General features: G+C 37.4%; 2 protein-coding genes across 2 annotated transcripts; both read left to right on the top strand.

Moving 5' to 3' along the window:
• The first annotated feature begins 2375 nt into the window (after positions 1-2375).
• Positions 2376-5029, top strand: LOC123668139 (putative fatty acyl-CoA reductase CG5065). The gene is made up of 4 exons (XM_045601931.1): positions 2376-2545; positions 3951-4041; positions 4267-4389; positions 4901-5029. Exons 1-4 carry the CDS (start codon positions 2376-2378, stop codon positions 5027-5029), a joined length of 513 nt encoding a protein of 170 aa, XP_045457887.1.
• A 10476-nt stretch (positions 5030-15505) lies between these two features.
• Positions 15506-21857, top strand: LOC123668138 (fatty acyl-CoA reductase wat-like). The gene is made up of 7 exons (XM_045601930.1): positions 15506-15555; positions 16401-16559; positions 17416-17525; positions 18252-18319; positions 18698-18893; positions 21093-21273; positions 21369-21857. The coding sequence occupies exons 1-7, from the start codon at positions 15506-15508 to the stop codon at positions 21742-21744; spliced, it is 1140 nt and encodes a 379-aa protein (XP_045457886.1). The 3' UTR covers positions 21745-21857.
• Positions 21858-24918: the final 3061 nt, after the last annotated feature.

Here is a 24918-nt window from a genome sequence, read left to right as displayed (position 1 = left end):
GGAACAGGTTTTCATTCTTCTTCTCAGGTATGCCATATATCTCAACATTGGATCTTCGCAACCATTGGTCATTGATGTTATTTCGGCTTTCCAAGGTCGATACTGTTGCCTTTAGCTGATTCAATTCGGAAGACATCGTCTTAAAAGATTTCAATTCAGCTTCATCCTTGACAACTCGCTTTGTTAAGTCCTCAGATTGTTGGTTGAAAAAACTGAAGGATTCTTATCTTCTATGATTGTGACCGCTGCGCTAACGCGGCGTTATGCGCCAACGCGGCGTCAAAGCCGCATAAGCCCTTAAATTCAACAGGCCCAACAACACTTCTTTTTATTTCCAACAGCATACGATAACAATAAAAAAAGTATTCCACTATTGTGGATATTATGTTTTATGTCCTAGGCATTTTGCAATGGGGCAATGCAGATAATATTAACGCTGTATTTGTTCTGCAGAAATGGCCAAGCGGGCTATCCGTTATATAAAATCCGTATATAAAATGGGGTGTAAAGAATCTCTGACAGAGAATAATAAAGATAACAATATACGAGTAGACCTTTGCATCTGTGTATATGTATGAAAATATTATGTGTATACGTAGAAATAGGCATTTGTTTGTTAGCCGTAGTGATCGACATACCTTAAGTAATGTAACACTCAGGTATCCCACATACTAAGATTTCCTAAATGCCGACTTATAAAAAATGTCATTATTTTATAGGAATGTCTATTTTGATATACCTATAATAAGGTTCCGGCTGCGTTTCAATCTCTGCTTTTACAGATGTTTAAAAAAAAACTACTACACTTTTTTATACAAGTACGCACACACTACTACGCTTTTTTATACAACTTACTACTTGTATAGAAGTAGTAACTTGTATAAAAAAGCTTATACGATATCAATGAATACCTTAACTATGAAAAGGTATGGCTTTAAATTAGGCTTGACCAGGCTTTCTCTATATACCGCCGGGGCGAGGTGGCGAATGCTAGCGCGACCCCATCTCGCCCCACCCAGGCGGAGGGCTCACACGTGATGGTTTTTTAGTCAGTAGGAGTCCGACATAACCCTCTGGCACCCCCGCGCCGGAGGGTATCCATGATGGATTTTCCCCGCGTAAAAAAAGGCTTTTTCTATATCCCGCCATGTCATTAGATATATTTCCAAATAATGTAAGCGTTTCGTGATTTCGGCTCACACGATTGGCTGTCTCGTGTTTGTCCTAGTCATTTAGGAAAATTATAATAGAAAAATTTAGGAAATATAGGCGATGTGTCGTCACGGCAACTCGCTGATGCGCTGGCAGGTACGGATTAAATCGGGGTTAACGTTCAAGTACAAGCTGTTTAGTATTCAACATTTATTTTATGCGCATCTATAATTCAATTATAAATTTAATCAAATACCTTTAAACGACGAATACTTTATACATATATTATATTATATAATCTGAAAATTGGAAACGGCTCCAACGGTTTGCATGAAATTGAGTATGCAGGGTGTTTCAGGAGCCATAAATCGATCTAGCTAGGATTTATTTTTAGAAAATGTCGTTTGTTTGTATTTTCAGGCAATAAAAAACTGCCACAATATTGTTAGAATACGAAGGTAAATTTTGCCATTGTTTTCAAAATAGCTGAGGTGGGCAATCGGCCGGTACCGTAACGAACCAACTTTGGTTCAAACCCATGTCTCCAGATCGTTTTCTTTCCCTTTTTTTCTTATTGCACCCGTGATTTTTTATTTAAATAACCAGTTCAAATTTTTTATTGTTATTTCGGTAATATCGAAAAATATTATTCATATTTCATCAGTATGATATTCGTTTTTAAATATGATTTCCAAAAAACACGAGTTACTAAAAAACCGACTGAACCAAGTTACTACACACAGTCACCCAGGAACTAATCTTAATTCAAATATTACATTTACAAGTAATAATCGTTAACCAATGTGCTTTATGAATATTACATTTATTCGAACTATCGTCACCTTTGCATTTTGTAACATGGCGTATAGAATGTTACTAAATTTTTAATTACCTCTTTATTTCATAGTTTAAAGCATAAGTAATGTTATTCTTCTATGATCCGTGATACGAAAAACTACATTTTGTAGCGATATCATAAGGTGAGTCATTTATTAAAATTATTAAAATAGTTGAACCAAAAATCTTCCCTTGTGGAACGCTTGATTTTTATTAAATTTTAGCATTAAATTAAAAGAATTGACGATTAAATCTAACATGAAATAGTAAATTTATATTGTGTTACCAAGCTACATTTACTATAAAATAACAAAACTACGTTGTGTTGCAAAGACACATTCAGTCCTTTATTAATGTTTTTCATGGATAGATCTGCTTCAAACACAATGCGAGACATCGATGAGATAAATGCAGAAGCACTGAACGAGAATGCAGCGATCAAACAGGCGATATTAAGTGGTGATTCTAACGTGCAGAAGTTTTATGATAACGCTGTAGTGTTCATCACTGGCGGATCAGGATTCATTGGCAAACAGCTGATCGAAAAACTTCTAAGGTAAGATAATATTTTTTTATCTTTTAAACCACCTTACAAAATCGTGTAATCCATAAAATCCAAAAAAGTCCATCGAACCTTAATAGTTGACTGAAAGAACGTTTTGTTTTATTTTACTTTAGTACCCTTTGGTGCACGTCTAGTTTATCATAGAGATAACAAATAAACAAATTAAAAAATATAACAATTATTCTACTTGCAACTATCTATGTGCGGAGAGTTATAAAAACATAGTAAAAAGTTATGAAAATATAGTTAAATGCACCACAAGTTTTAAAAATTATTTTCTACTTTTTAGTTCGATTAGCTATAAAATCGTAGTTTTTTAGTTTGTTTAAACTTTTTTTTAGGTCGACTTTTCAATTAATTATTTGCGGACATGGGATGCGCAGATAGTGCGCTAGCTTTAATCTCTCTTACTTCCTTACAGAGGATCCACGAATGAATTTATTAATCCTAGCGGTCCTAATAAGGATGTTGGGAAACTGTTATTAAATTATTGGATTGTCATCGATCCTTGATACGAGTGCAAAGTTTCAAATTAATAAAACTTCTGGAAATTGGTGAATATCGTGCTCTGAAGATTCCATTACATACAACCCAAGCTAATAAAAGCGTGGTAAAAATGATATTGTGACCGTCAATCTTGAAATAGACAGACAAAGCGCTCAACGTACGACTTAAATTAGTGAGATATAACGTACTCGTAGGCTGAAGATTTTCTTCAGACCTAATAGGGAAACTATGTGCAAAGGCTAAGAAATAATGGTGTTATTTTAAATTGGAAGTAGATTGATTGATAGAATACAGTGCATGGTATTGGTACTCCTGAAAACGAACCAGGCCTGAGTAGGGAATTCGGTACCATGTTCATATTTCCTTTTTAATCGGATTCAAAAAAGGAGGAAGTTCTAAATATGACTGTGATTTTAGGTGTGTGTCACCCAAGTGTCGCCTCATAACATTGTACTGGGTGTGCCGTAGCGATTTCGATGATTTTTATTTCATTTGAAAATAATTATTAAGCATTTAAGCTTTCGCCGTCGTAAATTTTGTGAGATTCATGAAGATGGTTGTACGGAACATAAAATGCTTTCGCTAGAGCAGTGACGTATTCTTTGGTACATGGGTCTGCTCTACGATATAATAAAAATAAATAGTAAGATTGATTGCCCGCATCTAGTATCTGCAATAAGTTTTGGAAGTTCCTCCACGTTATTCAAATTATTTAAAAATCTCGCTGCTACTAAGACTACCTGTTGGTTTTCTAAATAAATAAAGTATTAGCTGTATTAATACCTGTGTGATTTTTAACACTTGATGAGAAGAGTTATTACGACTTTACCAAAGAAACACAATTTTAACTTTCGAGAAGTTTTTTCATGATTTGTTTATTGATTTTCAGGTCATGTAATATAATGAAAATCTATGTTTTATTACGAGTGAAGAAGAATAAAACGATTGAAGAGAGACTGAAGGCTCTTCTGGACGATCCGGTACGTAATAAATAGTAAATGCTAAAATATAACAACAGTAAAATAAATTCTCATGTCTAATGGGTATAGAGTTATTCTCCTATAAAGTCCCTCTCTCTTCTCGTTATCTTGAATTCTAGTAAGTCTAGCTTAACCTGTAACACGTTCCACTACAGACACAGAAGTGGTTAAAAAAACTACAATTTAACAATAAAATATGAAATAATAATATTTGAATTTTTTCAGGTATATGACGACCTTCATAAGGAACAACCTAACTTCGTGCATAAAATAGTTCCAATAGAAGGTGATATTGAGTCTCTGAAATTGGGCATCGATGACGAGAGTTGGAAAACACTTGCCGAGGAGGTAAAGATGTGAATCTATTGCTCGCAACATCTGTATCACTTGTGGCGGCAAATTTGAGAATTATTCATTCGATTCGCGTTTTTTTTTTTATTTCATTGTACATACACGTTGCGCTTCACACTAATCGGACTCAAAACGTTTGAAACTTTGTGTAAGGGGCTTGGAGACACAAAACACTTAATGCCAGATCATCATCGTCAATATTTTGCTGTTCACGTATAGCTTCTGTTTAAATTTCTAAATTTTGTACCGTTTTTAATAGTTCCGGTTAGTAACTAAGTACCCTTTATCTTCTACACTCTACAGTGAAATATCCCTAATCGAATTGCTTCAAGCTTTGCAGAAGGTTACAGACAGATAACATTGCTCACACAGCCGTTTGCCAGTTTGTCATCCTTGAAACAATAAAAAAATTACAAAATATTTCAGCAATTTCGGAATTTGTCTAAAATTCTTAATAAATTTTCCATAGTAATAAAGTTGTTAGTTTTTATTAATACTATTGTTTCAGGTTAGTGTAATAATCCACGCCGCTGCTACAGTAAACTTTAACGAAGCAGTTAAAAAAGCTACTTTAACCAACGTTCGGGGAGCAAGAGAAGTACTAAAATTAGCGGAAATATGCAAGCACTTAAAGTAAGCCAATTATTATATTATTTGAAAACTATAAATAAAAAATTAAATATATAAAAAAGAACACAGCTAAATAATAATGCTCTCAAGCAAGGTCGTGTTCCTGAGGTAAGATAGAGAAATTCTGGGGAGGATCGTGGGTAGGGTCGACAACACGCTTGCGATGCTTCTGGTGTTGCAGGCGTCTATAGGTAACCGCTTCCCATCAGTCCATCAGATAGTTAATTAAACGTGACATCTAAAAACATATCTGTTTACGCTACAACGTTTCGATCGACGGTCTGCGGTCTGCGGAGTGCGGGGCGAGGAACGAGCCTAGCGACGCAGGCGGCGGCCACGGCGAGACACTCCCAATCTGACACCGCGGCGAGGAACAACACGAGATTTTTACTCTTCTCCCAATCTATTATCACGGCGAGGAGCAACAGTGGTCCTTCAAATCTTATATATATAATAATAATAATACTCTTTATTGCCATGAAAGACTAATACAATGAACTTATTTCTAACGGCATCTGCACTAAGCACAGCTTGTATCGCAGAAGCCAGGCATGCAATTACCAGAAGAATAGTTCTTTAGGCACAGCACGAGCCGATATAAACTATTTTATATACAATTACTAAACAAAATAAATTAAAATAAAATAATAAAACCATAATATTAAATGAAATAATAACTTATTCTCGTTGTGTCCGTGTATTTTGCTACGTGTTAAAAATTGCTTGCCGGGTCAGAGAGACACCCACAACTCCTAACACGAGACACAAGAGAGAGAGTAAAAAAAAAATCCTACAGAAACTTAATCCTCTTTTTCAACAACTCACAAAATCAACTTACACTTAAGCAAAGCTTATAACATAAGAAACTACAATGACTCACCCACAACCAATTGCACTCAGATCTTAAGACGGCGAGAGAATCCAACCCAAAAAAAGAAAAAGAGCAAAGAGCAAAAAAGGCCCGCAACACACGTCCTGAGCCTTATATACAGCAAACCCAGTGTGTCGCGACACCACTACCCCCTAAGGTGCACCGCAACGTAATACGATACGAGGGTATTTCAAAAAATTAAATCAGTCGCCTAGAAAAAGTAAATAGCAACGCTAGTGCATAACTGTGCTATTATACATCAGCAGGAACGAAACTATGTGCTAATAAAAATATATGCTACAGTGAGAGCGTGTACGTGTGTGTGCGTGTGTGTGGGTACAGAAGTTTTCCCCATTATTTTTTATAGTAAGTTTTCTGTTTCTGCATAACCCAGCCCCAACAACCAGTGTTCAAGTACTTCTTTCAGTTCGTCAGTTGTGAGGGCATTTATTTTTATTTTACTGTGTACGCGGTTATATAGGCGCGGTAAAAAGTAGTGAGGACAGTGTTGCCAACTTTATTTTTACCAACCCACCAAATGAAGCCGTGTAAACCACCAGAAACCACTTAAACTTATTGGCCTCTCAAACCACCAGAATTCCATAAAAAAATCAAAGACAACGGCTACCTACCTAAATATAATTTGAAAATACAGCAACAGCAACGTAATTATCATCATGAAATAAAATAATAATTATTTAAGTTACGTACTACAGGAAACAATAATTAATGTAACTACAGAAAAAAAAGAAACAATTATGTAAGTACATAACTACTAAAGAAGATCGTCTTCTGATGAATCAGCTTCATCTCCAATTTGTAATGGAATTACTTTCTGCTTTAGTAACAAAAAAGTAATATAAACAGATAAAAAAGTAATTTTAATTACATGCTCCGATTCATGCTTAAATAAATTTTGTTAAATGGATTCCAGAAAAAAAATTGTTAGAAACAAATCACAGAGAATTTAATTATTAATAACATTGCTCTCTTTAACAATCTTGATAAAGTTAATAGTTTTTAAGATAAATGATAAATAATGATTCAGGACACAGAGAGGCTGGTGCAGCGAATACTTGTGAGAGCGCGAAATTAACAATTAAAAAACAAGTATACACAATGAAATTTCTTAAAATCTCTATTAAAAATATCATTAATTATTGTATAAAGAACTTTTAAAAAATATATATTTTATATTTTAGTTTTTTCTTTAATATATTTTTCATCACCAAATTTAACGCCACCCAAACCGTGCCCGAAAGCTAGTTACTAGCGACGACTGAGTAAATAAATAACAACTTGGTCTTTCGAATCAAATCAAACTTAACCCAATAGTTGAACATATAAAGTTTACGTTCATTCAAGAAATTCATAAACAACTTTCCTTTTCGTGTTGCCTACACAACAAAAATATACCATTTTTGCCTTTTGTGTGTGCCTGTAAAAAAAACCTAGAAAAATACTAGATCATTCTTTAGTGGTAAGCTATGAAGCTTACCACTAACTGGAACAAACCTAAACCACTGAAAAATCCACTAGCCACTAAAACCAATTTTTTCCCGCCAAAAGGGGTGTCTAAACCACCAGATCTAGTGGAAAATCCACTAAGTTGGCAACACTGAGTGAGGATGTCGTTTAGTAAAGGTTGTTCGTGAAGAGGGAACCGGAATTCGGTATACTCGCTGCTTAAGTCTGTGCTCGTGATATATATATATATATATATATATATATATATATATATATATATATATATATATATATATGAAAGCGAAAGGTCACTCACTTAACACGAAATCTCCGAAATTATAACACCTACAAACTTGAAATTTGGCAAGTAGGCTTCTTATAAAACGTACGCATCCGCTAAGAACGAATTTTACGAAACTCGACCCCTAAGGGGGTAAAACGGGGGTTGGAAGTTTGTATGAAAGTCCTAAGTTTTTGAAGTAAGAGACTTGAAATTTAAAATTTAAGCTCTATAGATGGTGAAAAGGTGTCCAAATAATGTAACTTTAAAAATCAACTCCTTTTTGGGGTTAAAACGGGTAATCGTAGGTAGACTCACTGATCATGAAATCTCCGAAACTATAACACCTACAAACTTGAAATTTAGCAAGCAGGTTCCTTATAAGACGTAGACATTCGCTAAGAATGGATTTTATGAAACTCGACCTCTAAGGGGGTGAAACGGGGGTTGGAAGTTTGTATGAAAGTCCTATAATTTTAAAGTAAGAGACTTGAAATTTAAAATGTATGCTCTTTAGATGGTGAGAAGGTGTCCAAATACTGTATCTTTAGAAATCAACTCTCTTTTGGGATTAAAGGGGGGGATGGTAGGTTAACTCACACATCACGAAATCTCCGAAACTATACGCTTCAGCCTGTAATATCCCACTACTGGGCATAGGCCTCTTTCCCCATGTAGGAGAAGGATCAGAACTTAATCCACCACGCTGCTCCAATGCGGGTTGGTGAATATATTCCCTACTATAAGTAACGATCGCTATCAGGTGTACACGATAAAAACTGGGACCGACGGCTTAACGTGCTCTCCGAGGCACGGTGGGGAGACCCACAAGGACTGCACAAACATCCAGACCATAACCGAAACTATAATAGCTACCAACTTAAAATTTGGCAGGTAGGTTTCTTATAAGGCGAAAACATCCGCTAAGAACGGATTTTAGAAAACTCGACATATATATATATATATATATATATATATATATATAAGAGAAAGGTCACTGACTCACTCATCACGAGAACTCAAAAACCGCTGGATGGTCCATCCATTATTTGGCAGGGAGGTAGATTATAGTTAGTAGACGTCCGCTAAGAACGGATTTTGCGATATTCCACCGCAAAGGGAGTTTAATTGGGGTTGATAGTTTGTATGAAACATAAACAGCAGCTATTAGTTCGCCTGATCGGTTATTTATACTGCAGCCTGAAAATAAAACTAAAAATGTGGTGTATAGAGAGGTTTTATAAAAACTATTAAATTATACTAAATTGTGCCTTTTAAAAAGTTCTCAGTGTGATTGAGCATTTCAAGTCACTGAAATAAAAAAATAATTTGCGTTAAACATCTTAATAGTAATGCATATCTTCATAACCACGCGGACGTAGTCGCGGGTAACAGTTAGTGTATTATAAAACAAAATACCCAAAAATGTGATCGATTCCCTTAAAATCTGCTTAACGGATTTTCATGCGGCTTCACCAATGAAGACAGGGCTTCAAGAGGAGGGTTTACGGAACGGCTAAGCCGATTTTGATGAGAGTTTCACTGGAAGTTTGCCGGCGAAAATTTGTGGTACACTGATTTCAACGCGGGCGAAGTCGCGGGCACAGCTAGCAATAGTATAAATATATATGTACTACATGGGTGAAACCGCATGAAAATCCGTTCAGTAGATTTTGAGCGAATCGATCACATACACTTTTGGGGACCTTGTTTTTTTAATACACTAACCGTCGCCCGCGACTACGTCCGCGTGGTTATGAAGTTATGCATTACTATTACTATAAAGATTTTTAACGCAAATTATTTTTTTTATTTCAGTCATTTGAAATGCTTATCACACTGAGTAACTTTTTCAAAGGCACAATTTAGTATAATTTAATAATTATTTTTATAAAACCTCTCTATACACCACATTTTTAGTTTTATTTTCGAGCTGCAGTATAAATAACCTGTCACGTGAACTTATAGCTGCTGTATATGTTTCATACAAACTATCAACCCCAATTAAACCCCCTTAGTGGTGGAATATCGCAAAATCCGTTCTTAGCGGACGTCTACTAACTATAATCTACCTCCCTGCCAAATAATGGATGGACCATCCAGCGGTTTTTGAGTTCTCGTGATGAGTGAGTCAGTGACCTTTCTCTTTTATATATATAGATTACGATGCATTATTTGGACAACTCCTTACCATCTATAGAGCATATATTTTTAATTTCAAGTCTCTTACTTCAAAAACATAGGACTTTGATACAAACTTCCAACCCCCGTTTTATCCCCTTAGGGGTCGAGTTTCATAAAACCCGGTCTTAGCGGATGTCTACGCCCTATAAAGAACCTACCTACCAAACTTCAACTTTGTGGCTGTTGTAGTTGCGGAGATTTCATGATGAGTCAGTCAACCTACCATCCCCCGTTTGAACCCCAAAAGGGAGTTGATTTCTAAAGGTACATTATTTGGACACCTTCTCGCCATCTATAGAGCTTAAATTTTATATTTCAAGTATCTTACTTCAAAAACATAGGACTTTCATACAAACTTCCAACCCCCGTTTTACCCCCTTAGGGATCGAGTTTCGTAAAATTCGTTCTTAGCGGATGTCGACGTCGTATAAGGAGCCTGCCTGCCAAATTTCAAGTTCGTAGGTGTTATAGTTTCGGAGATTTCGTGATGAGTGAGCCAACCTACCATCCCCCGTTTTAACCCCAAGAGGGAGTTGATTTCTAAAGATACATTATTTGGACACCTTCTCTCTATCTATAGAGCATACATTTTAAATTTCAAGTCTCTTACTTCTAAAACATAGGACTTTCATACAAACTTCCAACCCCCGTTTTACCCCCTTAAGGGTCGGGTTTCGTAAAATCCGTTCTTAGCGGATGCTTACGTCTTATAAGGAGCCTACCTGCCAAATTTCAAGTTTTTAGGTATTATAGTTTTGGAGATTTCGTGATGAGTGACCTTTCGCGTTTATATATATTACTAGCTGTGCCCGCGGCTTCGCCCGCGTTGAAATCAGTGTGTCACAAAGTTTTCCCGGCACACTTCCAGTTAAACTCTCATTATAATCGGCTTAGCCGTTCCGTAAACCTTCCTCTTGAACCGCATGAAAATCCGTTCAGTAGATTTTGAGGAAATCGATCACATACACTTTTGGGGACTTTGTTTTATAATACACTAACTGTTGCCCGCGACCACATCCGCGTGGTTATGAAGATATGCATTACTATTAAGATGTTTAACGCATTTTTTTTATTTCAGTCATTAGAAATGCTTATCACACTGAGTAACTTTTTAAAAGGCACAATTTAGTATAATTTAATACTTGTTTTTATAAAACCTCTCTATACACCACATTTTTAGTTTTATTTTCAGGCTGTATATGTTTCATACAAACTATCAACCCCAATTAAACCCCCTTAGCGGTGGAATATCGCTAAATCTCCCTACTCTACTACTATTATCTACTAACTATAATCTACGATGGACCTTCCAGCTGTTTTTGGGTTCTCGTGATGAGTGAGTCAGTGACCTTTCTCTTTTATATATATATAGATTACGATGTATTATTTGGACACCTCCTCACCATCTATAGAGCATATATTTTAAATTTCAAGTCTCTTACTTCAAAGACATAGAACTTTCACACAAATTTCCAATCCCCGTTTTATTCCCTTAGGGGTTGAGTTTCGTAAAATTTGTTCTTAGCGGATATTTACGCTCTATAAGGAACCTACCTATCAAATGTCAAATTTGTAGCTGGTATAGTTTCGGGGATTTCGTGATGAATGAGTCAATGTACCATCCCCCGTTTTAACTCCGAAAGGGAGTTGATTTCTAAAGATAAATTGTTTAGAGACCTCCTCACCATCTATGGAGCATACATTTTAAATTTCAAGTCTCTTACTTCAAAATCATAGGACGTTCATACAAACTTGCAACCCCCATTTCACCCCCTTAGGAGTCGAGTTTCGTAAAATTTGTTCTTAGCGGATGTTTAAGCCCTATAAGAAACCAACCTGCCAAATTTCAAGTTATTGGCTATTGTAGTTTCGGAGATTTCGCGATGAGTGAATCGACCTACCATCCCCCGTTTTAACCCAAAAAGGGAGTTGATTTCTAAAGATACATTATTTGATCACCTTCTCACCATCTATAGAACATACATTTTAAATTTCAAGTCTCTTACTTCAAAAACATAGGACTTTCATACAAACTTCCAACCCCCATTTTATCCCCTTACGGGTCGAGTTTCGTAAAATCAGTTCTTAGCGGATGTCTACGTCTTTATAAGAAACCTACCTGCCAAATTTCAAGTTATCGGCTGTTATAGTTTCGGAGATTTCGTGATGAGTGTATCGACCTACCATCCCCTGTTTTAACCCCAAAAGATAGTTGATTTCTAAAGATACATTATTTGAACACCTTCTCACCATCTATAGAGCATACATTTTAAATATCAACCTTCTTACTTCAAAAACATAGAACTTTCATACAAACTTCCAACCCCCGTTTTACCCCCTTAGGGGTCGAGTTTCGTAAAATCCGTACTTAGCGGATGTCTACGCTCTATAAGAAACCTACCTGCCAAATTTCAAGTTTCTAGGTGTTATAGTTTCGGAGATTTCGTGATGAATGACCTTTCGCTTTTATATATATTATAGATATTATAGATTATAGATAACATACACACATGATAGTCTGTTCATAAGATAAACTATTTAATGCTTGTAATATAGGTAACAGCCGACTTATATTATTTTTATACTATTAGTAATTGTACCTAAGTACACGAGATGTATGTATAAATCCAGATGTCACCCCATCTTCATATTGTTACGAACACACAAAGAAACTAGCTCCATCTAGCGGCAACCATTGAAACCACACAAAGACAGCGATAGCATGAAACTCTCTACTCAATACTAGATGGCGTTAGAGGAACTACTGTGGAACTATATAGAAGTATGGTCTCGAAAACCGGGTACATGCGCGAACTTTCCAGAATAATCTGGGCCTCGTCTCGGCCGATATAAATAGCCGCAGGGAGGCGAGCGAGTTCAGTTCAGTTTGAGCGATCTTCGAGGCGACTTCAAGAGTGAAAACTAGTGATCAAGAGTGGTACCAGCGAAACCTACGACATTGGCTACGACTTAGGACATTGTTAGTGCTTAGTGTTTGAACCTAGTGCTTTGTGTTGGACCTAGTGCTAGTGAATAAAGTCTTGAAAAGAGTCAGCAGGTTTTTCTCTCCAAATCCTTCGAATCCTAACACGTAACAACTGGTGTCGGAAGTGAGATTTGGAGATGCCATTGACTCCGAGAGAAGACTTTAAGGACTTCAAGGGCGTCAGGACAAGGGCGCAACGAGCTGCGGAGGCCACACCTACTGGGGACCAAGCTCCGCCTACCGCGGACCAAGCCCCGCCCACTGACCCCACCTATCATGCCCCGCCCACTGACCACGCCCACCAGGCCCCGCCCACTCGGGCTCAGGCCCCGCCCACTCGGACGCAGGCCCGCCTACTCAGGCTCAGGCCCCGCCCACTTTGTCTCAAGCCCGTCCACTGGATCCGCCCACCTTACCACGTCCACCAGCGACACCGTAGCTTCTACAGACTCTCAAGTGGTTCTTCAATTAGGAAGTTTAATTAAATTAATGGAGCAACAAAAGGCTGAAATTCGTGGTGCTTTGCAAGAATTACAAGAGCAAACAAGTTTAAAATTGCAAGAATTACAAGAGCAACAAAAAGAGCTCCAAGAAAAAACGCTTTGGGCTATAAAAGATGTTAGTGACGCGGTGACTAAGCTTCGAAAAGACGTCGACGTAGTGGAAGAACGAGTTACCGGGTTAGAATTGGATCTTGAAAATGTGAAAACCGGCCTCACTGAACTACAGAAGAGAGTAGTACGCCTTGAAACCATGGGAATTGCAATGTCTAGTGGAACTACCGGACTGGCACAAGGACCAAAAGTGAAAGTGCCTCCATACGACGGCACTACTTCGTGGAATACTTATCGTCGACAATTCCAGGCTGTTGCTACTGCCAACGGATGGACGGAAGAACAATACCTGACCGCTCTCACTGTTGCGCTCAGAGGGCAAGCTTTGTCGGTTCTGGAAGCACCGCCACATACAGGAAATGGGTTCCAAGACTTGATGGAGGCACTTGAATCCCGATACGGGGATCGACATCTGGAGCACGTGTTCCGTGCCCAACTGCGTGACAGAGTTCAACGCCCAGGAGAAGGACTACAGCAATGGGCGTTGGAAATCGAAAAACTCGTTAGGAAGTCACACCCAGGAGCAGACACCAAGATGGTAGACACGATTATTGTTCAAGCATTTGTCGACGGAATCAAAGACCTGGAGGTCAGAGCTGCAGTGAGGCTTCGTCACCATACATCGTTAAAGGAAGCATTGGCGCATGCTTTGGAGGTCGAGGCTGTTCGCCATGACATACGGCATAAGATCCGCGAGGTTTCTGAGGAAGTCAAGGTAGTTAAGGCTCCTACGAAGAAAAGTTCTGGAGTCATGTGCTACAAGTGTGGCGAGAGGGGCCATCTTCAGCTCAACTGTCCGCAGAAGAAGACCCAGATAGCAAGGATGAAAAGGATCGAGGAACAAATAGAGGAGCTGAAGAAGCAAGGGGTTTCGCCTCCTGCCCGGGGTCAGGAGTATGACTTCAAGACGAAACACCGAAGCGGAAAGTTGCATGGGAATGCCGACGCACTCTCACGAAGGCAGTGTTCGGAAGTCTGCAAACATTGTGTTAAGCAGGAATCTAATGAAGTAACATTTAAGCTAACAAGAACAAGTCCTTTGGGTATCTGGGAGAGTGATGCTATGAGGGAAACTCAAGAAAGAGATGACGACCTTCATCACATGGAAGAAACGGGGTGACGTAAAACTAATCTGGAGTGAGGTTGCACCCACTGGCGCTGTCACTAAGGCGTACTGGGCTCAGTGGGACAGTCTGATACTTCAAAACGGAATACTCTACCGGAAATGGGAGAAGACTAACGGCAGAGAGTTCCACCTTCAGATAATTGTCCCAAGAACGAGAGTACCAGATGTTCTCCGTGAAATACATGATGGCGTATCAGGAGGTCATCTAGGTGTCAAGAGGACGTTAACAAAAGTGCGAGAAAGATTCTACTCGTTGCATTGTCGAGATGATGTACAGGATTGGTGCCGCAAATGTACTACTTGCGCTGCTGTAAAAGAACCACAGACCAGGAGCCGTGGGAATCTGCGGTTGTATAACGTCGGTGCACCGTGGGAACGAATTGCAGTTGACGTAGCGGGGCCATTTCCTGTAACGGAATCGGGAAACAAGTATTTTATGGTCGTCATGGACTACTTCACCATACCAAACCAAGAAGCTACAACAGTCGCTTCTAAGTTAGTCGAAGAAGTGATATGTCGCTTTGGTGTGCCTCTAGAAATCCATTCTGATCAGGGCAGGAACTTCGAATCGCAAGTATTCCAGGAAGTGTGCAGAATTTTGGGCATGCATAAGACGAGGACCACCGCGTACCATCCACAGTCTGATGGAATGGTTGAGAGATTTAACCAGACCCTTGAGAGACATTTGGCGAAATTGGTAGACGATAAACAAAAGGATTGGGACAAGTATATACCACTCTTCCTTCTGTCGTACCGAACCGCCGAGCATGAGAGCATAAAAGCTACCCCGGCGTATGTCAATTACGGAAGAGAATTACGAATACCAGTAGACCTATTGACTGGAGGGTCACCGGAGGGACCAAATACCGTACAAGACTATGTCAGCGATTTAAGGGAAAAAATGCGCTATATACACGCCTTGGTTCGGGAAAATGGGTTACAGTCAAGCGAGAACATGAAAACCAGATACGATCGGAGATCGAAAACGAGCGGTTTCAAGGAAGGGTCACTGGTGTGGCTGCATAACCCAACCCGCCGGAAAGGGAAATCTCCAAAGTTGCATACCAAGTGGGACGGTCCATATAAAGTGCTTACCCGACTGAATGATGTGACTTACAGGATTCAAAAGCAACCAAGAGGGACATTCAAAGTGGTACACATAGACCGTCTGGCGCGTTACCATGGCAGTAACAACGATGCTCGGGACGAGCATCTCTAAGAGGGGAGTAGTATTACGAACACACAAAGAAACTAGCGCCATCTAGCGGCAACAATTGAAACCACACAAAGACAGCGATAGCATGAAACTCTCTACTCAATACTAGATGGCGTTAGAGGAACTACTGTGGAACTATATAGAAGTATGGTCTCGAAAACCGGGTACATGCGCGAACTTTCCAGAATAATCTGGGCCTCGTCTCGGCCGATATAAATAGCCGCAGGGAGGCGAGCGAGTTCAGTTCAGTTTGACCGATCTTCGAGGCGACTTCAAGAGTGAAAACTAGTGATCAAGAGTGGTACCAGCGAAACCTACGACATTGGCTACGACTTAGGACATTGTTAGTGCTTAGTGTTTGAACCTAGTGCTTTGTGTTGGACCTAGTGCTAGTGAATAAAGTCTTGAAAAGAGTCAGCAGGTTTTTCTCTCCAAATCCTTCGAACCCTAACACGTAACAATATTTACTATAACTAGATAGGAGTCGAGCCGACGATTACTTATCGGAGAGCAGAGTTGCTGCCAATTGCGCCGATTCTGCCAATGAATCAATCGAGTCAATTTTAAATATTTTTTCCAGGGTCAACTACTATAGTATTAGTTCTTAATATTTTTAAGCAATTTATATTTTCAGATCTTTAGTGCACTTGTCAACAGCTTACTCGCACGCTACAATAAGTCGCGTTGGAAAAGAGGTTGAAGAAGATTTCTACGAAAGTCCAATATCACCAGACATCTTGATAGAACTGGCTGAAACTATGGACAATGAGGTTCTTACCGCTATGATAACTCCGTAAGTCTGGAAACATTGTAAACGTCTAAAATAGTTTCAATTTTATCGATATATCTAAATCTTTTAGGACTTTTCAAAGTAAAACACTAATGTCACAAATATGTTATATATTATCAACATAAAAAGTGGTAGAAAGTATCCGCCAACCCGCATTGGAGCAGCGCGGTGGATTAAACTCTGATCCTTCTACCTCCTACATGGGAAAAGAAGCCTATACTCAGCAGTAGGATATTACAGACTGAAGCGAAGCAAAATAAATAAAAAATTGACAAATGTTAGTCGAAAATTTTAGAGAATTTCGATAACTGTCGAATTCGACGACTAGTCGCAGAATATTCCTTTCTAATGCCCGTTTTCAATAATTTCTCTATCTCTGGTTTTACTTATTACTAATAGATTTTTGACGCGATTTGCATAGAGTTTACGTCAAACTTCTATCTGTAGTAAACAAGTTCAGAGATACGATGTTGTAGCTGGCCGTGGGCCATTTTTATTAGTCGTTGATCATTCTAACTAGCCTCTCGAAGTCAAGTGTGGTCTTTTCGAAAGAAGACTGAAGATAACTAGGGGCTTTTAACGTAGGGCATAGGAAGAAATCTTTTTCTCAAAATCTGGAGCAGCTTTTTTGGGGAAGTACAATTATCTTACACTTACATCAATCTTACATAAGATATCAGTTAAATATATCGTCTCTCAATTATTATTGTGTTCCTGTGGTGAGTAAAGTAGCCAGAGCTCCCGATGCTATCTCAGGGTTGCCTTGCTTGCTTTGATTTAGAAGGTGTATAATTCTTCTCTAAGATCTTATACGCGATATAAGGTCGCGTTTGCAAATTTAGTGCGATATATATTTCAGACTCATGAAGGACTGGCCTAATACTTACACATTAACAAAAGCAGTCGCGGAAGAGCTCATAAGAGTCCAGGGAAGAGGTCTGCCTATCTGCATTGTTCGACCAGCTGGTGGTATTGTTTTGGATTATGTGTTATAACTAGCAGTTTCTTACGTTATACCATCTTTATTTATGTAGTCCATATTATCTAAAATCTCTTTTCTTTTAAGAGTAACTGTCGAGTTTCTTGCCAATTCTTTTCAGCAGAATCAACATTCTGATTCGGTGGCAGAAGCTACTTTAACGATAATGGTAAAAAAAAAATATTCAGGCTATGTCGTTATAGCAGCAAAGAATATAGCCAGCCCCTTTCTTCCCGTGGGTGTCATAAGAGGCCACTAAGGGATAATACAGTTCCACTACTACCTTGGAACTTAAAAAGCCGACCGATGGCGGGATAACCATCCAAGTGCTGACTTTGAAATACACAGGCCGAAAATGGGCAGCAGCATCTTCGGTGCGACAAAGCCAGCCCTGCGGTCATCAACCCGCCTGCCCAGCGTGGTGAGTATGGGCTACACACATGAGTTCACGCTATTTTTAGCCCAAACTTGTGAAGGCCTATGTCCAGCAATGGACTGCGATAGGCTGATGTGTGTGTGTGTGTGTGTGTGTGTGTGATGATTCAGAGATGTCTTTGTCTTTGACTTGAGTGAAGTTACTTTGATTTTGATTTTGAAACAACGAATTAACGATAACATTATTTTTAATTTTTTTGATTTGTTTTTAAATTAACTGAAGATCGTAGAATAATAAATAATAAAACAGATATAATATATTGCATTTCTATGATTTCCAGTGGTAGCATCGTACAGGGAACCATGTCCCGGTTGGGTTGACGTCAGAAATGTGTTTGGACCTAGTGGGGTAAGAAAATATCAAAATATTTTTTTAATTACTTATAACACACGCAACACAAGGCACAAGAATAAATATCTTGCTCGAAATTCGGAGCGACCCGACTGAAGAAGTACCTCCACCTTTCAGAAGAATAAACACGTAGCTAAATATTATTGCTCACAAGTAGGATTGTGTTCCTGTGGTAAGTAAGAAGAAGCTATAGCTTTTGTGAAGGGTCACAATAGGTTCAGCAACACGTTTACAATAATCCTGGTATTGCCTTCTGCAACGTTGAGGTACTTCCCCACTCAAACTGCTCACAATATTGAGCAGCGTACATTTATCCTCCTGTGCCGCACCTTAAACTTCTATCTACCTTGTCTTGTACCTTTTTCTAAATTTCAGCTAGTGCTCGGAGTTGGGTTAGGTGCTCTGCATACTTTGCTGGTGAAAAATAGTGTTAATGTAGATTTTGTACCAGTTGACATTGTTAACAATATCATCATTGTGGCGGCTTACGAGACGCAAAATAAATACGCTTCGGGCAAACGTCAAATAAATATTTATGCTGCAACTAAATCTAGAACTCCAGCTCCTTTCGGTGAGGATTATTTTATCTTTTAATACTTGATCAACACACTAGAAGACAGAATAACTTTAATCTTCGACGCAAAAATAGGTGTGTTATAAATTTGACACCAATCTTGAATCCTCACCTTGTACATTGCATCGCATGTCATCATCTAAGAGACGGTCAAAAACATACGATATGATTCAGCGTGTAACATGCCACTGCTTGGCATAAGTCTCTTTCTCCACGTAGGAGAAGGATCAGCTTAATCCACCACATTGCTACACTGGGGGTTAGATATATTCCTTGCTATGAACATCGATCACTATCACGTTTATATGACAACAACCGGGACCGATACCTTAACGTGCTCTCCGAGGCACAATGGGATAGCTCACATATAAAAACATACTTTAGATAAATATTTTTAAATAAAAAGCAATAGCGATAGTTGAGTTAAAACTATAACAGTGTCGAAGGTGGCTCATTTCAAAGAGTATAGAGAAATGTTTAATACGGCGGTGGAGGGATATAAAATCGTAACTTAAGTAAAGGTAATAAGTTAAATTTTACTTCGAGGTTTTAAATTTTCATTTCTGTACTAGGCATATTCGGTGTTAGTCATTTTTAGCTGCCGATATTTCAATACAATTCAAAGCGCCATTCTTACGGGAGTAGTGCAGGTCGTGACCTTTCAATAAATATCCAGTTTTGCGTTTATATCTTCAAGGGACGTCCATAAATCACGTGAGGCTCTAAGTCAAGAAACAACAACAAACACGCTGCAACCTTAATGCTAGTCTAGAAAATTTGCAAAATTTAATCAGCTTATCAGTCAGCGTCAGGTGTATTTACAGATAACATTTTTTGAAATTTTAATTTATTTTACACAAAAAAAAGTAATTTTTGGTTATGGAGGGGAGGGGACTGTACAAGTGGGGGTAAGGGATCAAAAAGTTGCTAAAAAAATCACGTGATTAAGAGCCATTCCACAAAAATCGGTAACAATCCGCGAAATTGTAATATTTTGACGTCGTTAATCTCAGTGTTGGATGCAATAATGTAATTTATATTCTTGAAATATAATAGAGCAACCTTTGTTGCAGTCCATAGTCAGATCAGAATTTTGATTTATATTATGTGTATAAAATTATTAATCTTTTTATCAGCCTCCTCCTTGGGTAAACGGTCGCAATGTATACTTTGAAGTCCTACTTTTCAATAACCTCTACGTTGAAACCATTTTAAAAAAATACGTAATATTTGAAATATAATTTTGTTGAATAATAGAATAGTTTTATTCCATTTGTATCTCTATTAATCGATAAATAAAATTAAAGTTACGAATATTTTCCAAATAAGTACAATTTTAAAAGCGATATTTTTTTTAGAAAACTAAGAAATTTTAACGAACTATCTTCATCAAAGTAAACTTACATCATTAAGAAATACAAAAAAAATATTAAAAGATGTAATCATTTTTAATACATTTTATATTAAATAATAAAAAGATAGTATATATTACCACACATCAAGCCCAGTAAATCAGTCGAGCGCTAGCGCTCTTAGAGGTAAGGTCCATGCCAAATTCTGCGCAGCCATCTCTTTCGCTCACACGCGCCAAGCGCCTTTGTTATAGTGGATAAACCGCATTTGATACTTTCATAATAAAATATAAATAAAATAAACACGAATTTACGAAAATGACTGTAAAATAATATAATGATAATTTCTGTAAACAAATGTATAATTTAATTTTCTTTTCTCACATTATCAATACAAATAGGCATTTCAATCTGTTTGTCTTGTTATTTGTTAATTAATATGTTTGTCGGTGTCGATGTCATAAAATGCTATTTCATTCATATCGTAAATATTAGATTCATTCGTAAACTGAAAAAACTAAATCAATTTAAAAAAAAATTGTTTCATAAAATTGATTTTTTATTTTAAATTTATTGACTATTGTTATATAACACACTTGAAATTTTTAACAAATTAATTATGTAAAAAACATTTTATACCATAGTTATTCATTTTTATTGTACATTAGAAAATGAGCAAGATGGTCTTTTGGTTGTCACACTATACTTACTAGCACAAAGATCGCGCGGCTCGTACGACTCGCGCGATGCGACCAAATTTACCTAAACTTGCAGAGCGTAAAATTGTGAAATGGCTCTTAATGGACGACCCCTAATACGAAAACACAAATTTTTTGCATTTCAGGTGTATTTAACGCAGCTCTGAGCAATGAAGCGAGGAATATCGTTACGAGTAAAACTATTTGGTACTGTTTCGGAATTACGACGCCCTACAAGTTCATTTATCGAATACTAACGTGGATCTTGCATTACATTCCTGCTGTCATGGTCGATGGAATCTGCAGGTTATTTGGACAGAAACCAAGGTGAACTGACCAACTGACATGCTTATTTTTTGTTCTCTTTTAGAAAAAAAACATGTTTTTTACTAGACAATTTACAATCGTTATTAAAATTTCAGATTACTACCAGTTTACAAAAAGGTGTCCTCACTATCATCGGTTCTCGAGTACTTCCTTAAAAATGACTGGGTATTTCAAGACACTAACACCCTCAGCATGTACAACAGTTTGTCACAGACGGACAAATTGATTTACAATTGTGACTTAGCATCTGTAAATGCACGTGAACTATATTATATATGGGCCTATGGCGTAGTAAGGTTCATAATTAAAGATGATTTCAAGCTAAGAAAGTACGCTCAAAGAAAGCAGACTGTTTTGAAATACGTTCATTATCTAATCTTACCTCTTTATTTATATGCGTTGCTTAAAATAGCATTGATGGTAGTAAAGATTATATTACATGTTACAAAAATTGATAGCTATATATTTTAAAATGTTCAAAAGATGTACATTGTGTTAGTAAAATAAAACACAAACAAATGTTCTTAATGTTAAGTGGAGGCGGTTATTTGTTTAATAAATTGTGTTTCCTGTGTGTTATTTCATTATGCGTTTGTTTGAAACGTTATCAACATATTTTTTACACAACTATGTAGTTCAGCAAATAAGCGTACGGCTCACCTCATGCTAAGGATACCGTAGCCTATAGACGCCCGCAACACTACAAGGAAGCGCGTTGCCGACCCTACCCCTGACCCTCCCCAGGAGTTGTTTTCAACTCCTCTAAAATCCACACATAGACAACTGTATGTCTAATTCGATGAGATGGGGTATACATGAACCACACTCGTTTTATTTTATCACCACTAACACGTTTACGAAGTACCTACTCGAAAGTCCTGAACGAGCCCAGAAACTGGTCACCTTACTGACCACTGGAACACAGCACTGCTTTAAAGCAGTATTATTTAGCTGTGATCTTCAGTAAGGTCGAGGTACTACCCCAGTCGGGGCTGCTACAGATTTTGAGCAGGATGTTTCCTGCTGTGGCCTACCTCAGTTAACGTGTAGTGAATTACGCATTGATTACTAAGATTCGGCCTGGAACTTTTTCCGCCTGAATTTACTCCCGTTAAAATATAGCCTCTGTAAATCAGTAGTAACTACGAAAATTAAAGATTTTACATTTATATTCATGTAAAAGTTCCGTTTCAAATCAGTCTAGAAGCTTTTGAATTATCCATTGCTAACGAACAAATAATTAAGTTTTTCCGTTTATTAAATTTGTATAGATTAATATAAATAAGTAGCTGACATAGTGATTCCTATCTTCATATTCTATTGTTGCTTTTTATTTCATGAAATAAAAGATAAATTAAACGTTACTTTTATAACTAAGTAAAAAAGTCTGTAGTCGGCTAAAGTGAGTGTTCCACAAGGATCAATTGTAGGTCAGTCTCTTTTTCTAATATATATCAAAGCTAATGGTGGTATTCCGTTGTTTATTGATAATATATCGCATACATTTTATAAAAAAAAATATCACTTCACGACCAACAACTTTGTTTTAGACGCCAAGACAACTAAACGTGTTGTCTGTAAAACGAGACACACTTTTTATAACACTTTTATTCCAAAATTTTTGTTGATATAAAAAATATTTGCTTTAATTAAATTTTTTGCATTAATTAATTTTAATTACTTCCATATATTTGTGTTATAACTCACGCTTCGCGCTTCAGCCTGGAATAAAGCTTCAGCTTGAGCATAGGGCTCCTTCTCCATGTAGGATAACGATTAGAGCTCAGTCCACTACGCTGCTCTAATGCGTATTGGCAAACATATTCCCTAATAGGAGTAATGATCGCTATCAGGTGTACATGATAACAACTGGGACCGGCGGCTTAACGTGGTCTCCGAGGCACGGTGGGGAGACCCGCAAGGACTGCACAAACATCCAGACCAAGACAAATATCTGTATGGCCAATATAAATGTTACAAAAGTATTTTATTAAAGATTTAAAATTTGACCAAAATATATAAATACACACACACACACACACACACGTATGTATATACCTAAATATATATATATTATATATATATATATATATATATATATATATATATATATATATATATATATATATATATATATATATATATATATATATATATATATAGTGAAATGATGTGTGTGGCTACGGCTTTAAAGAATTTAGCCACGCCCTTTCTTCCCGTGGGTGTCGTAAGAGGCGACTAAGGGATAACAAGGTTCCACAACCACCTTGGAACTTAAGAAGCTGACCGATGGCGGGATAACCATCCAACTGCTGGCTTTGAAATACACAGGCCGAAGACGGGCAGCAGCGTCTTCGGTGCGACAAAACCAATACTGCGGTCACCAACCCGCCTGCCCAGCGTGGTGACTATGGGCTACACACATGAGTTCACGCTATTTTTAGCCCAAACTTGTGGAGGCCTATGTCCAGCAGTGGACTGTGATAGGCTGAAATGATGATGATGATGATGACTTTCTTTCAACTCAACTTAATCAATGCACTAGTAGACTGATAACTTTCCAACGCTAGGCTAAGAATGAATCAAATTCCCGAAGTATGAAAAATTTAAAATTTATTCTGTGATTTGTGTATTGGTCATTCAGTGTATTTCAGTTTGCTATCATCAGAGAATAAATGTTTTCTTAGTGGCAAAGTGAAATGTCTTGTTCACGAGACATTCGTAGATTATATTTAAATATGGAGCTCCGCAAAATGAAAATAAAAAACATGGTAAATATTCCGTTTTTAGCCGACTTCCAAAAAAGGAGGAAGTTCTCAATTCGACTGCATTTTTTTTATGTATGTTACATCAGAACTTTTGACCGGGTAGACCGATTTCGACAAATTTTGTTTTAATCGAAAGGTGGTGTGTGCCAATTGGTCCCATTTAAATTTATTTGAGATCTAACAACTACTTTTCGAGTTATATCTAATAATGCGTTTTTACTTGACGCTTTTTTCGTCGACCTACGTTGTATTATACCGCATAACTTTTTACTGGGTGTACCGATTTTGATAATTTTTAATTTAATCGAAAGCTGATGCTTATCATGTGGTCACATATAAATTTTATCGAGATCTGATAACTACTTTTTGAGTAATCTTTGATAACGCGTAGTTGCTTGACTATTTTTTCGTCGATCTACGTTGTATTACTTGTCGATGTAATTGAAGTCGGTTTTTTTTTCGTTTGCGATCAAACACAATTATTGAATAAATATAAACAAATATAAATATAATGATAAGCAATCTAATGCTTGTGTTATAACTAAATATATTTGTTTTCGTTTTTTTTTTTATAAATATACATAGAAATAATACATATATAAATATATAAATACAAATATTGCACCGACTAAGGTGGGAATCGAACCTGCAAACCGAGGAACTGAAAGCAGGGCCACTACAAACTGCGCTAACAACGGGCTAGTAAAATAATTTTAGTAACAACAAAATTCTAACGACAATTTCAGAATGATTCCATCGTTCTCTTTGCACCTTTTCCTCCTAATTTATACGTTATCCACATAAAGTATCCCTGCACATTTCTCTGATCTTCTTTGACGCCATTTTAATTTCCGAAACTTTCCTAAACCCTTGCTTT

Source organism: Melitaea cinxia, chromosome 30 (genome assembly GCF_905220565.1).
Source record: "Melitaea cinxia chromosome 30, ilMelCinx1.1, whole genome shotgun sequence".
Classification (NCBI taxonomy): Eukaryota; Metazoa; Arthropoda; class Insecta; order Lepidoptera; family Nymphalidae; genus Melitaea; species Melitaea cinxia.
Note: the sequence above shows the minus strand (reverse complement) of the source record. Positions and strands in the feature narration are given on the sequence as shown.

Excerpts from the sequence above, each read along its gene's own strand:
- LOC123668139 (XM_045601931.1), top strand. The coding sequence starts at position 2,376 with ATGCGAGACATCGATGAGATAAATGCAGAAGCACTGAACGAGAATGCA. Across the intron at positions 4,042-4,266 it reads AGGCTCTTCTGGACGATCCG|GTATATGACGACCTTCATAA; the intron begins GTACGTAATAAA and ends GAATTTTTTCAG. Across the intron at positions 4,390-4,900 it reads GGAAAACACTTGCCGAGGAG|GTTAGTGTAATAATCCACGC; the intron begins GTAAAGATGTGA and ends CTATTGTTTCAG.
- LOC123668138 (XM_045601930.1), top strand. The coding sequence starts at position 15,506 with ATGAAAACCAGATACGATCGGAGATCGAAAACGAGCGGTTTCAAGGAA. Across the intron at positions 15,556-16,400 it reads ACGAGCGGTTTCAAGGAAGG|ATCTTTAGTGCACTTGTCAA; the intron begins GTCACTGGTGTG and ends TTATATTTTCAG. Across the intron at positions 17,526-18,251 it reads CATTGTTCGACCAGCTGGTG|TGGTAGCATCGTACAGGGAA; the intron begins GTATTGTTTTGG and ends TATGATTTCCAG.